At 52.6% G+C, this 12,868-nt stretch overlaps 2 protein-coding genes across 4 annotated transcripts; both read right to left on the bottom strand.

The window, feature by feature from the left end:
* Nucleotides 1–918: 918 nt before the first annotated feature.
* Nucleotides 919–3,763, bottom strand: CMTM5 (CKLF like MARVEL transmembrane domain containing 5). Of its 2 annotated transcripts, XM_040476690.1 has the most exons (5): nt 3,179–3,763; nt 2,143–2,295; nt 1,561–1,653; nt 1,279–1,363; nt 919–1,178 (listed from the first exon to the last, which is right to left on the bottom strand). In XM_040476690.1, the coding sequence occupies exons 1-5, from the start codon at nt 3,302–3,304 to the stop codon at nt 1,165–1,167; spliced, it is 471 nt and encodes a 156-aa protein (XP_040332624.1). In that variant the 5' UTR covers nt 3,305–3,763; the 3' UTR covers nt 919–1,164. The 2 variants fall into 2 exon arrangements, with proteins under 2 accessions (XP_040332624.1, XP_040332625.1); XM_040476691.1 differs by lacking the exon at nt 1,561–1,653 and having other exon boundaries at nt 3,179–3,762.
* A 376-nt stretch (nt 3,764–4,139) lies between these two features.
* IL25 (interleukin 25) lies at nt 4,140–12,308 on the bottom strand. Of its 2 annotated transcripts, XM_040476688.1 has the most exons (4): nt 12,168–12,308; nt 7,227–7,393; nt 6,804–7,048; nt 4,140–4,966 (listed from the first exon to the last, which is right to left on the bottom strand). In XM_040476688.1, exons 2-4 carry the CDS (start codon nt 7,233–7,235, stop codon nt 4,711–4,713), a joined length of 510 nt encoding a protein of 169 aa, XP_040332622.1. In that variant the 5' UTR covers nt 7,236–7,393; nt 12,168–12,308; the 3' UTR covers nt 4,140–4,710. The 2 variants fall into 2 exon arrangements, with proteins under 2 accessions (XP_040332622.1, XP_040332621.1); XM_040476687.1 differs by lacking the exon at nt 12,168–12,308 and having other exon boundaries at nt 7,227–7,863.
* Between the last annotated feature and the right edge of the window lie 560 nt (nt 12,309–12,868).

The following is a 12,868-nucleotide window of genomic DNA, read 5'->3' as shown; positions in this document are numbered from 1 at the left end:
GTGCTGAACTATCATGGGCCAGGCAGGGCTGATTCCTGGGCTGTGGCAGTGCCTGTTCTCCAAACCCCCTTAGCCAAACTCTCCCACAGCATTTATGTGGGCAGTCATGACTAGCCTGTCTCCTTCCCAGTCTGTGACAGCTCAAGGACAGGCCCACCTGTCACTCCTGAATCCCTGGGGCCTGGCACAGGGCCTGCATACAGGAGATGCTCAGGAAATATTTGATGAGGCGCTGGTAAGCTGGAAGACTGGACCCACTGGTGGAGGGAGCTGGAGATGAGGCTGGGCCATTTTTTTTCCTGAACTATAGGAGTTTAGAACAGTATCCAGATCACCCTTACAGATAGGTGTTAGGCAAGCTGGGTTCTAGTCCCAGCTCTGTCACAAGTAAAGAGGTTGCTCCCTGTGACTAGGCTTGTTTTCTCTTTTGTGAAATGAAGTCATCGGACCAGCTGATGTCTAAGGGCTCTTCCAGAGCCAGCATTTTGGGAAGTTCTGCCCTCATCTGGTGCCGCAGGCTGACCTCGCTCCTGTGGCCTGTGGGCCAAGTCCTCCCCACACCACAAGGGGGAGCTCTACACACACCCCAGGCAAGCACCTGGTCCCAAACCCACCAAGGAACCTGGGTGTGCAGGTATGGCAGGTGGGCACTTACATGGGGAAGGCTTGTGCCTTCTCAGACACAGGACTCTGGGAACCCAGCCACCAGGCACTCCGCAAAGGCCTGGCACACAGAGAATGTGGAGAGGAAGTTTTGTGTTGAAGGAAGTTTTCAGCACCTTCAGTGCAGCTGCCCTTCCTCACTGCTCAGACCTGGTTGCAGAAGAGGGACCATGACCCGCTCCAGGCAGCATTTCTATGAATACTCCCTGGCTTTCCTAATCTGCCTGATTTCTGGGGAAGAAAAAGACTCACCAGTAGGATTTGAATCTTTTAATTTGGGAATGACCAGCTTCCTCCTGCCCTCCCTCCCCAAAACACCTCCTTCCTGTTGGAGCTTCATCAGAGCACTGAGCCCCACAGACAAGTATCTGGTGACTTCTCAGGCCAGAATCCATCTCTGTAGGCCTGGCTGGGAGGTAGTAGGCTGTGGGCTAGTGAAACCAAAGGAAATGTGCACTGTTGCCTTTGTCTGGCTGGGCCTGGGAGCCAGGTAGCTCAGGGTCACTGCTGGTCATCTGTGAATATGGAGGCAGGCAGGGAAGGGCATATCAGGATGGGGTAGCTGGAGCAAAGGATAGAGGGGGCATCTTCTCTCCCCAGAGCACGGACACTCACCCTGGGTGGTCCTGGGTGCCATCTCAGTCCGGTAGATCTTGAAGGCATCATAGGCAAAGACGGAAACCAGGATGATGCCAAAAACCTGTGGGAGTAGAATCAGGGATGGCACAATAAAGGCCATTGGCCACCATCTATTAGGCAGAAGGAGATGGGTGGTATGGGGCAAGGTGTGAGCCAGAGTCCTGGGCACTGGCTTGGGCTTGTGGGGAGGCACAGAGAGTGTGCAAACACCAGCCAGAGGTCCTTAGGGCCTGGGGAGCTCTGTGGGGCTGGACTCACAAAAGCAGCAATGGCAGCTCCATCCCGGGAGGTCACAGCCGCAAAGGAGACCACCAGGAAGATGATGATGGCACTGACACAGCGGAGGAAGTCCTGGGGGGTCGGGGGTGCAGGGTCAAAGGGAAGTCAGAGGGCAAGGGAACATCACCCTGAGGTTTTCCAGGCTGGTCAGCAGCTTGACCCTCAGACACTATGAATCCCTGCATGGAGATACCCCTGGACACAATATAAAGCACTTGAGAGAAAGAGAGAGAGAGACAGAGACCCCACTGCTAACCAGGGAAGGGATACAGGTGAATGCAAAGAGACCAGGACAAGAAGCCAGGCCCTGGGTGGCACAGGGCTGGGGCATGCCAGCCAGGAGGGCCAGGGCAGGGCTGGACCTGGACCTGGACCTTTGGTGAGTGGAAGAGCAACTCTAAGTGATCTGCATCCTTGTTGTCAGTGACAACAGTGAAATCAGGGTCAGGGCTGGGCCCCTTACTGACCCAGGAAAAGGAGAGAGGCTGGGAGGGAAAAGGAAAACTTAGGATTCAGAGAAGAAAGGGACCAGAATATGGTAGGGGAGGCAGGGTCCCTCACCAGACAGGGCCAGTTCAGCCGATCGAAGCGCTGATAGTACTGGGTGGCATAGAGGAAGAGGAAAGCGAGTGTGATGAAGAACTCAAGTAGTGCTGCAGCCATGTAGGCGGAGATGGAGGCCGTGAAGCAGATGAAGATGATGAAGGTCAGGGCCTGTGGGACCAAATATGTGAAGCTTGCCAGGAAGGGGACACAGGCATGGCCAGATTTTTGCCTTCCCCTCCTGAGGAACTCCCCCAGGCTGGCCCCCACCACCCATCCTTGGAGGCCTCCCCATCTCTGGTACCGGGAGCCATACTCCAGGGCGTTTGCCCATTGAGGGAAGTCTCCAGCTTCCCACTTCCCCCTGCCCTGGATCCCAGCAACCCCAGCAGTGTGGCCCAGCTGCACTGCCCCAGGGAGCACCATTCTATGGAAACCACAAAAGAGGTGTCCTGCTGAAGCACAGGGTACAGGGTGAACTCCAGCCTCTGGAGTCATGCCCACAGCAGTCCTGCACCCCCAGGGGACCCCCTATGCCATAATACTTTCCCCACTCCCAGATATCAGAAACTCCTCTAAACAAGGACCAAAACAAGGCCTTTGGTTCTACACCCAGAGACAAGGTTTAGAAGGCAGATGGACTTTAAGGGTCCCTGGGCTCTGGCAATGTAGGATGACATATATGCAATGGACTTAAGTTTACACTAAGGTCTTGCTAAGTGACAAGGGAAGATCCTTTCCTGAGAATAGATGTTCATGGGGAGCAGACAACAGATACAGTGGGACTGCAGGAAGTCTGCCCTTTTATGTCCGGTCTAACTTCAGTTCTTCCTGCTGCACCTAAACCTGCTGTAACTGCCTTCAGATGGAGAGGCAGAAAGAAGGCAGGGTAGGAGGTGAGGGCAGGGCAGCTGGAGAGAGCAGGGGTGTCCAGAAAGCCTGGGAAAGGAGGCGGCTGAGGAGTGAGCCCAGTGGGGGCCCTGGGATGGGGAGAAGGAAGAGTGGGATAACACTGGGAGAGATAGAGGCGCCAGGTTGGGGAGGTGGCTGTTACCAGCTCAGTTTCCAGCAAGATGCCTTTGAGGGAGGAAAGGAAGGTCTTGTCCACGGCGAAGCCCTGGAGCACTGCAGCTGCCCCCTCTTCGGGGGGCCGGTCCCGGCGATCCCGAGCACTGAGCATCTCTGTGGGGCCCACCAGGCACAGCCCCCACTGCCACCAGCCCAGGAAGGGAACTGGGAAGACGGAAACCTGGAGAGATGGGGAAGCAAACAGGAGCAGGGAGGCACTTGGAGAAACCTGAAAGAGAAGTAGGCAGGCTGGCTGTGGGGCCGCAGGGAGGCTTGCCCAGATGGGTCTTCTCCCAGCTGCCCAGAGTGCCCCTGCTGGGGCCTGCAACAGCCCCCCAGGAAGCACATGGGAAGGGGTGGGGCGGGGCAGGGAGGAGTGGTCAGCCCTCCCCTTACTGGAGACCAACCCCGCCCAGAGAAGGGGAGAGGGAGGAGGGGGGGGAAAGGAGGAGGTCCACAAAGAAACCGGGAGGAGCCAGGTGGTGAGCCGAGAAATGGGCTAAACTAGGAGCCCCCCAAGGACCCGGGCCTGAAGAAGTTTGCATCCCCCTCCCCTAACTCCTCTCTTCCTGGCTGTCCTTTCTCCCTTTTCCTTTTAGGGATGGTGGGAGCTGGAGCCCGGCCCAGGCAGCACCCCCCAGGACCAGGCTGTAGCAGCCAAGACTGAGGACAAAGGCAGATTGTTGGGGGGACAAGGGGGCGCTGTGTGCCTGCTGCAGTGCCTCAATGGGCCTCTGTCTTTCCAGCATGCCAGGAGGGCAGCCTGACCCCCACCCCAGTGTTCAGGGGTAGGCCAGGGAGCCAGAGAAGGGGAGGGATGGGAGGCCACAGCAGAAACTCTGGAAGGCAGAAGAACAGGGCAGTAGGTAAGGACTGAAGGTGGGGAAGAGAAGGAACCAGGCTGGGGAGCTTGGTGTTCAGGCACCAGGGACGCCAAGACAATTTAGGCCGTTTTAAATACAGATTATTTATTTGGATAAATGTCTCCACGCTCAATAGCAGCCTCTTCCTCAGAGCCTAGTAACTGAACCAAGGTATGTGCAAAGGAGATGCTCACTGAGTGTTGGATGGATGGATGGATGCATGGAGGCATGGAGGCATGGAGGCATGGATGGACAGATGAACAAACAAATGAAATGAGGGCCTCTCCACTGACAACAAGGAAAGTAGCAAGAAAGTGCTTGTGCTGTGCCATGGCAGCTGGGGATGGGAGAAAAGGAAGAGATGGGGGTGGCGGCCTCCAGAAACGAGGAGGGCCTTTATGACCTTTCCCAAGAGGAAATGCAGGATGCTCTCTTTTAGCGGGCATAAACAGCTCCATTGCTTCACCCTGCATTTCCCATCCACTCCAAATGGTGAAACGTGCAGATCCCCCCAAAGTCCTCCACCCTGTCCCACAATCCTGCTGCTCCTGTAGTGTTTTGTAAGGGTTGAGCATTCGGGTTCCTGGCTCACCATGGCAGGTGGTCATGCACCCAGTTCCAGTGTTCCACCCGGGAACCAGCTATGGGCACATGACTAGGCCATCACTCGGGGCCGCACACACACACAAGCCAAGGAGACGCGGTAGAGCCTTTGTTCCAAGCAGTAGCCGTCACGGGTACCCTGCTCCCCAGGGCATGGCCGCCGGTAGAAGACAGTCTGGTTGTGGTAGAGCAACTCCGAGTTGCCCAGGGGGTCCATCTGGGAGCCAGTCTGTAGGCTGACACAGTGTGGACACAGGCAACGGGCGTGGTACAGGTCCTGAGGGAGCCGGTTCAAGTCCCTGTCCAACCTGTGGGGGTGGCACTCATCAGACTCTGGAGGGAGACTGGCTGGGCAGACAAGGGGATGGGCCGGAAGCAGGGAGGGCCCAACATGGAAATGTAGTGAGGCAGGCCTGGCTGTTTGTCTCAGCTCTTGCACCCACTTGCTGAGTGACTTTAAGCAAGTCACCCCCTCCTCTCTGGGATTTGTTTCACCTCCTGTAAGTGAGGATCGGGGAAAGAAGAGTGGTTTTCTGGGCCTGGGAGTCCTTGCAGAGGCAGGGGAAGGCTAGCAGCCTCCACCAAACAGGCTCTCCTTCCATCTGATAGTCATGCTGGGCTCAGGCATGAGGTTTCTTTTTGTAATTGTCATTACACTTTCAGCGTTCTTTTATAAAGTAAAAACTGCTCTTACGTCCAAGTATTAAAAAAACTGTAAAGTTCACTGTATCCCTACCAGTCCCACTCCCCAGAGGGAGCCACTGTCAACTATTTTCTGCACATCCTTCCAGACACTTTTCATGCATATATTATAAACACACATAAGCGTGCATGGTAACACTTATTTACTCATTCTGAAAGGATTCTGTGGCCAAAACAAGACTTTAAAAGTAGATGCTCCAAAGGTCTGAGACTCCCAAAGGCTAGCAGGAAACAGTCGCTCGGTTGTAAGGCCATTCTCCTACAGACAAGCCCTCCTGAGCTGGGGCTCAGCTGGCACAGCATTTCCCAGAGTAGGTTCCCTCATAACTACCCTGCAAGAAAAGAGGCCTGTGGCCAAATGAGTTTGGGAAATACTGAATTTATGTCTTCTTTTCCACAGACTTCTTGCAACCTTTAACGCTCTGAGCACATTATGAATCTCTGAGGGGTGAGGGCTCAAGCAGCTTTTCCCACACTTAACTGTCATCATTAATTTCTGATTAATGTGGGACAAGTATCGCAAAGAACACTTTGGGGAAGATCAGCCACGTAGTCTTCAGGGGGTCATGGCCTCCAAACAAGGGGTCTAGACCCCAGCCAAGTCAGCCATCGGGCACCCAGCCTCCCCAAAGGGGCTCCCACCTCTTTTGGATTTAGCCCAGGACCAAGCCAGACTTCTAAGACCACTTCAAAGCATGGTGACCTGCAGTCTCCTCCCTGGATCTGGTCTCAATCAAAGCTGACCTTCTCCCTTCCCCCTGAACTTGTCCACCCATCCCAGAGTTACATTTATGGGGAATGGGAACACAGACACCCCAAGAAGACACAGGATAGAGATACCTTAAGCCCTAATTTTTAATATATTGTTTTGTTGTCCTGATTTCAGTGATTCCTAATATTTTTTTACATCGTGGCACAAATAGAAAATTTTAATATATGTGTAGCACACCGAATGAAAGAGTAATACTGCCCATAATCAAAGGTTCAACTGACTGAGTAGCTCAGGCAGTTGCACATCTGGCTTTTGATTCCGGCTCAGGTCATGATCCCAGGGTTGTGGGATCAAGTCCTGAGTAGGGCTCTGCACTCAGTATGGAGGCTGCTTAAGACTCTTTCCCTCTCGCTCTCTCTGTCTCTGTCTCTCCCTCTGCTCCTCTCCCTTATGTGTGCGCTCTCAAAAAGAAAAGAAAAGAAAAGAAAAGAAAAGAAAAGAAAAGAAAAGAAAAGAAAAAAGAAAAAGCTGAGCTTTGAAATCTTGGGTAATTGGCTATCACCCAATAAGAGTCAGAGCTACCCAGACTAGGCCTTGTGAAACACTCAAATCTTTATGGAGTCTCAGATAAAAAGGGGCAGGCAGGCTGGAATTGTGTGGAACTCCCCAGACCCTTGCATATACTCTGACAGGAACACATGCAAGAATTTGGGAGGGGGCTGCAGACTCACTCATATCTCCAGGGGGAGATAGACCTGCTGTTGAGGGGTCCATCTTCACTGGCCCTGCAGGATTCTAGGGAGTGGATGAGGCTAGCGCTCTCTGGCGGGGTCATGAGCACAGTGTTCTGCGTCAGCCATTCATGAGTGGGGTTCTGCCCTTTGCTGGGGCAGCAGCTGGACCAGTGGATGCATTCCTTCTTGATCCGAATACTGAGGGTGTGGGTTCCCATGGCCATTACCAAGAACACGATCACCTATAGGAAAAGGCCAGTAAGAGACCTGCTCTCAACTAATCTGGGCACTCCTTCCCCAGCTGTTCCCAGTTGAGATCCTGGTTTCCAGCTCCACCTGATCCCCAGCCCCAAACCCAGAGCCTGGCCTCTCTCCGCCCACAGCAACATCTCAGCACCTGCCAGGCCCCCTTGCACTCACCTGGTTCATGATGGATGCTGCTCGCTCAGCCAAGGTTCTGCACTGGCTGACAGGTGGGGCCTTGTGGAAGAAGGCTGACTGGAGCAGCTTGGGCGTCCTGGTTTTATTTTCAGCAAACCTGTTTTGTTTATTCAAATTTATTTCCACAACCTTTTGGAGGGAGTGACCTGACATTAAAAAACAAAACAAAATCAAAAAACCCTGAAAGTGTTTTCAAAAGCTGCTCAAATGCCATCTGCATGGAAGTTATAATTCACATCACACCTTGATAGCCTATTTGGGACACTTTGTTCTTTGCACCTTTCCTGGCATGGGGTCAAACTAATGGTATTCTGCTATTTGGGGCATTGAGAATTGGCATTATGGGAATTTCCCTGGCTGGCTTGGTACTCCAAATTAGGGAACATCATCTGGTTTGTCTTCAGGAAGCCTCATTTCCATGCTCCCACCCAGGGCCTTGTCTTCACCATTCCCTTTCTTCTCAGACAGCCTCCTGATCGCTCACTTCAGTGAACCTTTCCCTCTCTCTCTGTTGATCCTCAACCCTTCTGTTCTCTGACCTTCAGTGACCTTCCTCACCTTCAATGACCCCAACTTCTAGGACCCTCATCATCTAAGATTTCTTCCTTGTTGTCCATTACCCACTCCCTAACTTCCCCTCGCCCTCTCCAGTAGCTGCCCCCCCCCCCCATCCCACCCTTCCCTGAACTTCTCTGGGCCAGGGATACAGGTCTAACCCCACAGGACTGCCAGGAATACCCTGACCCCATCAGTTTGTTGACTGGATGCTCAGGGTCTGATGGAAGAAGATGTAGGTGATTGCTTCCATTGCATAAATGAGAAGGTGAGGCCAGGAAGAGAAAGGCCTCGGTAATTAACAGCCTCACTAAGACCCAACATGAGGTCCCACCTCCAGAACAGATCTGCCCCTACCCCCACTCACAGGGCATTGGGGACAAAGGCCATAGCAAGGTTAGCTGCCCCTCTCAGGCAATGGGGCAAGCCCACCCAGCCTCAGCCCACCCCCAGCTCCCTGGGCCACTGGGGGAGCATGTGTGCTCAGAAATGCTTTAACTAGACCTGATCGCAAAGACATGGGTCAGCCAGGGGTCACCCCTCCTGGGATACACTGCATTGAGAGCAGGCCACCTACTTCCCTCTGGGTCTTTTCCCTCCATCCTTGCCTATCGACCCCCCTCATCCCCCACACCCACAACCCCCCCAACCCCAACACACTCATACACAGACATGGTCTCTAGAATGATGTTTTCTGATTTGCATGTACTTTCCCTTAGAAAATACTCCTCTAGTAACCAGGGACTCAGAAAATAAACAAAGGGAACCAGGAAGAACTTAAACTGCAGAATGAGGAGGAATCCTTCAAATGTTGTAGGGCAGAGCAGCCCCAAAGCAGAGGAGTGATGAGGACAGGGGACAGTCTGGAAAATTGGGAGAAGCTGTTCTGGTGGTTTGGGGGAAGCCTGGAATTAGGGGTGAGGTGGGAACTTAGGGGAAATAGGTGGTGGCTGGGAGAGCAGGAGCTCTTAGGAAAAGCACTGAGGCCGGGAACACATCACCCCACTCCCATTGACCCACTGTCTGCGCTATGCTCCCTGACGCCCTCTCATTTCTGCATGCCACTGGCCTCAGCTCCTGTGTGTCACGTGCCAGGATGGTGCCAAGCTTTGTACATGCACCAGCTCATTTTATCCTTACAATAAGACCATGAGGTGGAAACTATAATCCCCATATTACAGATGAGAAAGCTAAGACTCAAAGAAATTTAGTAATCTACCTAAGCTTGCAGTTAGGGAGCGGCAGAGCTGGCTTTCCACTCCAGCCCTGAGCAACTCCAAACCTAATCTCCTGGCATGGAGATGACACGCTGTGCTGACACCCAGTAAGCTGCAAATGGATGAGAAGCCCCCGCAGCAGTATGTGCTTTCCTACTTACCCAGGCTTGGGCCAGGACAGGTCTCACTTGAACCTGCCAGAGGCCATGGGATGTTCCTGCCCACTCAGGCACCCAGCCCTGCTGGCTGGGATCCACTGCTCTAGCTCCTTATTCCTCAGAATTTGGTCTGGCACATGGCCACCAGGGTGGCTTTTGGTGTTCCCGAGAAACCCCCAACCCCAGAAAAGGCTCTGAGGGTGCACTACCCTCCCACGAGAGCTGGATTCCTCTGGGTGTCCCCCAAACCAATCACAGCCACAGACCTGACATTGGCCCAGATCTTCCCATCTTGGCCCTGTCCAGGAAGGGGTCCTCGGAAGAGCTGGAAGTGATCCCAGCTACTTGTTTCACTTATTGATGCTGCAAAAGACCCCCATTGCCCTTCAGGAGAAGCCTTTGGGGTGTTCCCCTACCTCTGTACCAGGATGTCCTCTGAGGAAACCCCTAAAAGGCAGAGGGGGCCCCCTCCAAGCACACAGTCGCCCCTCAGGTTGGCCTTTCCCCCACTATGATGATCGGTTCTGACCTGAGAACCTGTGCTCTGAGTCACACACACCCCACCCCTCCGGTTTGCTCAGCCTCTGCCCTTATCTCAGTAGCAGCTCTGTGAGACTCCTTAGGGTGATCCCCTGCCATGAGAAACATTTTCCAGAGGGTTTTCCTCCTGGGGTAACTAGTTTTGGAATCCCTGAGTCACTTCAGCTTCCAGGGAATCCTTGGGGGTGTGGGGAGAAAGGGGTGGCAATGGGAAGAATGCTGGAGGCGGAAACAAAGGAAAGTTCACCGCACACCTGTCCTCACCTGCCTGGGCCCAACTGGCAGCCAGGAGGGGTTGGCTGAGTCCCTGGGAAGAGGGATCGGCACCCAGAAGGAAAGGGCAGGGGAGATGTAATGGAACATATCCCCACCTTTGGCCAAGAAAAGCTCTGGGGGCTTTCAGAAAGCTAGAATGGGACTGTCCTGCCCTTTCGCAAAAAGACATCCCAGTCCTCACCTGCTGCCTTGAAGTCCTGACACTGCCTCTGGTCATATCTTGATTTTAGGCCCTCTCTGGACCATTCTGCTCATTTGTAGAAGGGTTTTTGTTTTTTGTTTTTGAGGGGGTAACCTGGTGGAACACAAAAGTGCCAACCAGCTCAGCTGCTCTGGACCCCAGCTCCTGAAATAATGCTGAAACCACAGGACTCAGCAGAGTCTGCTGAGGCTCATCTGCTCACATCTGATGTGAGGTAGGGGCATTGGTCGTTAAAATGCTGAAATGCTTCTGCCCCTGCTGGTAAATGCATGCTGTCCTCAGCCCAGGGGTGGGGGTGCATTCTATATCACAACCTGCCTGTGATCCAGCAACTGAATGCCTGGCCCAGATGGGGGTCTCCAGAATACTGCTCCCATGTCCTGATTAGTAAGTGATAATGGTACTGGTTGCTACCTATTTATACTATCCCTTTAGGTACAAAAATGTTTAGGCTTAGGAGCCTGCCTTCAAAGAGAACCTCGTCTGGCCTGGGCGACACGTGGAGAATGAGAGTGAGCTGGACCCAGCAAGTCCCTCCCCCAGCCCAGCACTGGTGCCTGCCCATGGAGGGCCCTGGGCTTACTCAGATTTGCTCTACAGTCGTGGCTGCCCTGTTCATTCATCCACTCACTAGCTATTTATTGAGCACCTACTATATGCCAGCCGCTATTCTAAATGCTAACAGGAATGCAGAGGAGGACAAGCCAGATAAGTTCTCTGCCTCATGAAGCTTACGTTTTAGGAGACGGATGATAAACAAGGAAACAAGATAATTTCGGATAATTAGTGCTACGAAGAAAATGAAACAGTGTTATGAGCTAGAGGGCTGAGGGGAATGGAAGAAGGGGGCTGCTTTAACTTCAAAAGCCAGGGAAAGCCATTCTGAGAATGCAGAATTTGACATGATGATGGAAAGCATGTGGGGGAAGAGTGGTCTAGGCAGAGGCAGCAGGACATGCAGAGTCCTAGAGGTGGGAAAGAGCTTGGCATATTTGAGAAACAGAAAGGACAGTGTGGATAGAAAACGAAGGATAAGGGGGAGGGTGGGATGAGATAAGGTAAAGAGGTAGGCAGGGGCCAGATCACACAAGGTCTTCCAGGTTGTGGTAGAGCATTTGGACTTTATTCCAAGGTAAGGGGGAAGGTACTGACTGGATTCGAATATGATCTATGTGATGTAAGTTTCTCAAGGGCACGCACGGTTTCCTTGACCTTCTGCTGCCCCCATAGGGCTGCCATCAAATAACAATAATAATAGTTGCTTTTACCCAACATTTACACAACATGGGCCAGGTACTGTTCTCGGGAATTTCTTTTCATTTTTTTTAATGTTTATTTATTTTTATTTTTGAGAAGAAGAAAGAGGCAGAGAGGGGGGGGAGGGAGACAGAGAATGCCAAGTAGACTCCATGCTGCCAACACAGAGCCCGATGTGGGGCTGGACCCCATGAACTCTGAGATCATGACCTGAGCTGAAATCAAGAGTTGGATGCTTAACAAACTGAGCCGTCCAGGTGCCCTTTTTTAAGGAATTTCTTAACCTCACAACAAGCCTGATGCTATTGGTTCCATTATTACCCCCACTTTATAGACAGGGAACCAGAGGCTCCAAGAGCCTTGGCTCCATGCCAAGGTCACTAACTAGTGTTGAAACCAGGAGTAGAATCCAGGCAATCTGGGTGCTGTGGGGTCCAAAGAGAGGAGAACTGGAAGAATTCTTGAGCGCCTGAGTTTTGAGCAGCAAGAGGAGTAAAAACAGGTCAAGGAAGTCATGGTGTGGGATGGAAGAGACTAGCAGTTGGCCCTGCTGGGAAGGGGAGAGAAGCTGGGGCCCAGAAAGCCAGATGAAGGGGTTCCTTCCTTTCTGCCCCTTGAATATGACCAGGGTAAGCCCTGAAGCTGAGGGCCCAGTGGCCTGAGGCTGTTGCCCAACCAGGGTCTAACTGCCAGCCTGGGTTTTCTCCAACCTTACCTGGAGCCCAGAGCTCTCCCTGAAGAAGGTAGAATCGCCTTAAACCTCTGCAAAGGAGAAAGCAAAGATGAGATAAGGACAGAGAAAGGCTCTTCCTGGCCTCAACAAAGAAACACTTCCAATTTTCATGAAAGTAAAGTGGGGGGTGGGGGGGGGCAGCAAGATGAAGAAGAGTCATGGAGGGAGATCTTTGCCCCAGGCATTTTACATATATTTGCTCTTCACCAAAAGACACTGTTACAGATGAGGACCTGAGACTCAGAGATGTTATATAACTTGGCCAAAATCACATAGCTAATAAAACAGGATTCATTCCTGAGTCTCACAAGCTACATTCCATGCCTGAGCACTCCAGAAGCATATTCTTATTTTCCTGCAGGTTTGTACTCTGCTTCCCCCTCATCTACATTTATTTCCCCAGGCACTGAACTACAGGCAGTGAGCCCCAATGCCTGCCTCCCAAACCGCCATTCTGCCTGGTCCTAGCACTTCTCTTCTGCCTAGTCTTCTGACCTCCATCTATTTCTTCTTGTGCCTGTCTGAGCATTCATCTTTGGGAATTGGATTTTCTGCCCACTTCCATCTTGGGCCCCCATTTGCCTTGACAGTCCTCTGGACAGAGCATACCAAGTCACTCCCCAGCAGCTGAATGTCTGTGTTCCAGGCAGCCAGGACCCCCAGGGCTGGGGTCTGGAGGAGAT

This window comes from Herpailurus yagouaroundi, unplaced genomic scaffold (genome assembly GCF_014898765.1).
Source record: "Herpailurus yagouaroundi ecotype Mexico unplaced genomic scaffold, PumYag 141, whole genome shotgun sequence".
Lineage (NCBI taxonomy): Eukaryota > Metazoa > Chordata > Mammalia > Carnivora > Felidae > Herpailurus > Herpailurus yagouaroundi.
This window is presented reverse-complemented; position numbering and strand designations above follow the sequence as displayed.

Excerpts from the sequence above, each read along its gene's own strand:
- CMTM5 (XM_040476690.1), bottom strand. The coding sequence starts at position 3,304 with ATGCTCAGTGCTCGGGATCGCCGGGACCGGCCCCCCGAAGAGGGGGCA. Across the intron at positions 2,296-3,178 it reads TCTTGCTGGAAACTGAGCTG|GCCCTGACCTTCATCATCTT; the intron begins GTAACAGCCACC and ends TTGGTCCCACAG. Across the intron at positions 1,654-2,142 it reads GGCTGAACTGGCCCTGTCTG|GACTTCCTCCGCTGTGTCAG; the intron begins GTGAGGGACCCT and ends CCGACCCCCCAG.
- IL25 (XM_040476687.1), bottom strand. The coding sequence starts at position 7,400 with ATGTCAGGTCACTCCCTCCAAAAGGTTGTGGAAATAAATTTGAATAAA. Across the intron at positions 7,049-7,226 it reads CAGCATCCATCATGAACCAG|GTGATCGTGTTCTTGGTAAT; the intron begins GTGAGTGCAAGG and ends CTTTTCCTATAG. Across the intron at positions 4,967-6,803 it reads ATCTCCCCCTGGAGATATGA|GTTGGACAGGGACTTGAACC; the intron begins GTGAGTCTGCAG and ends CCACCCCCACAG.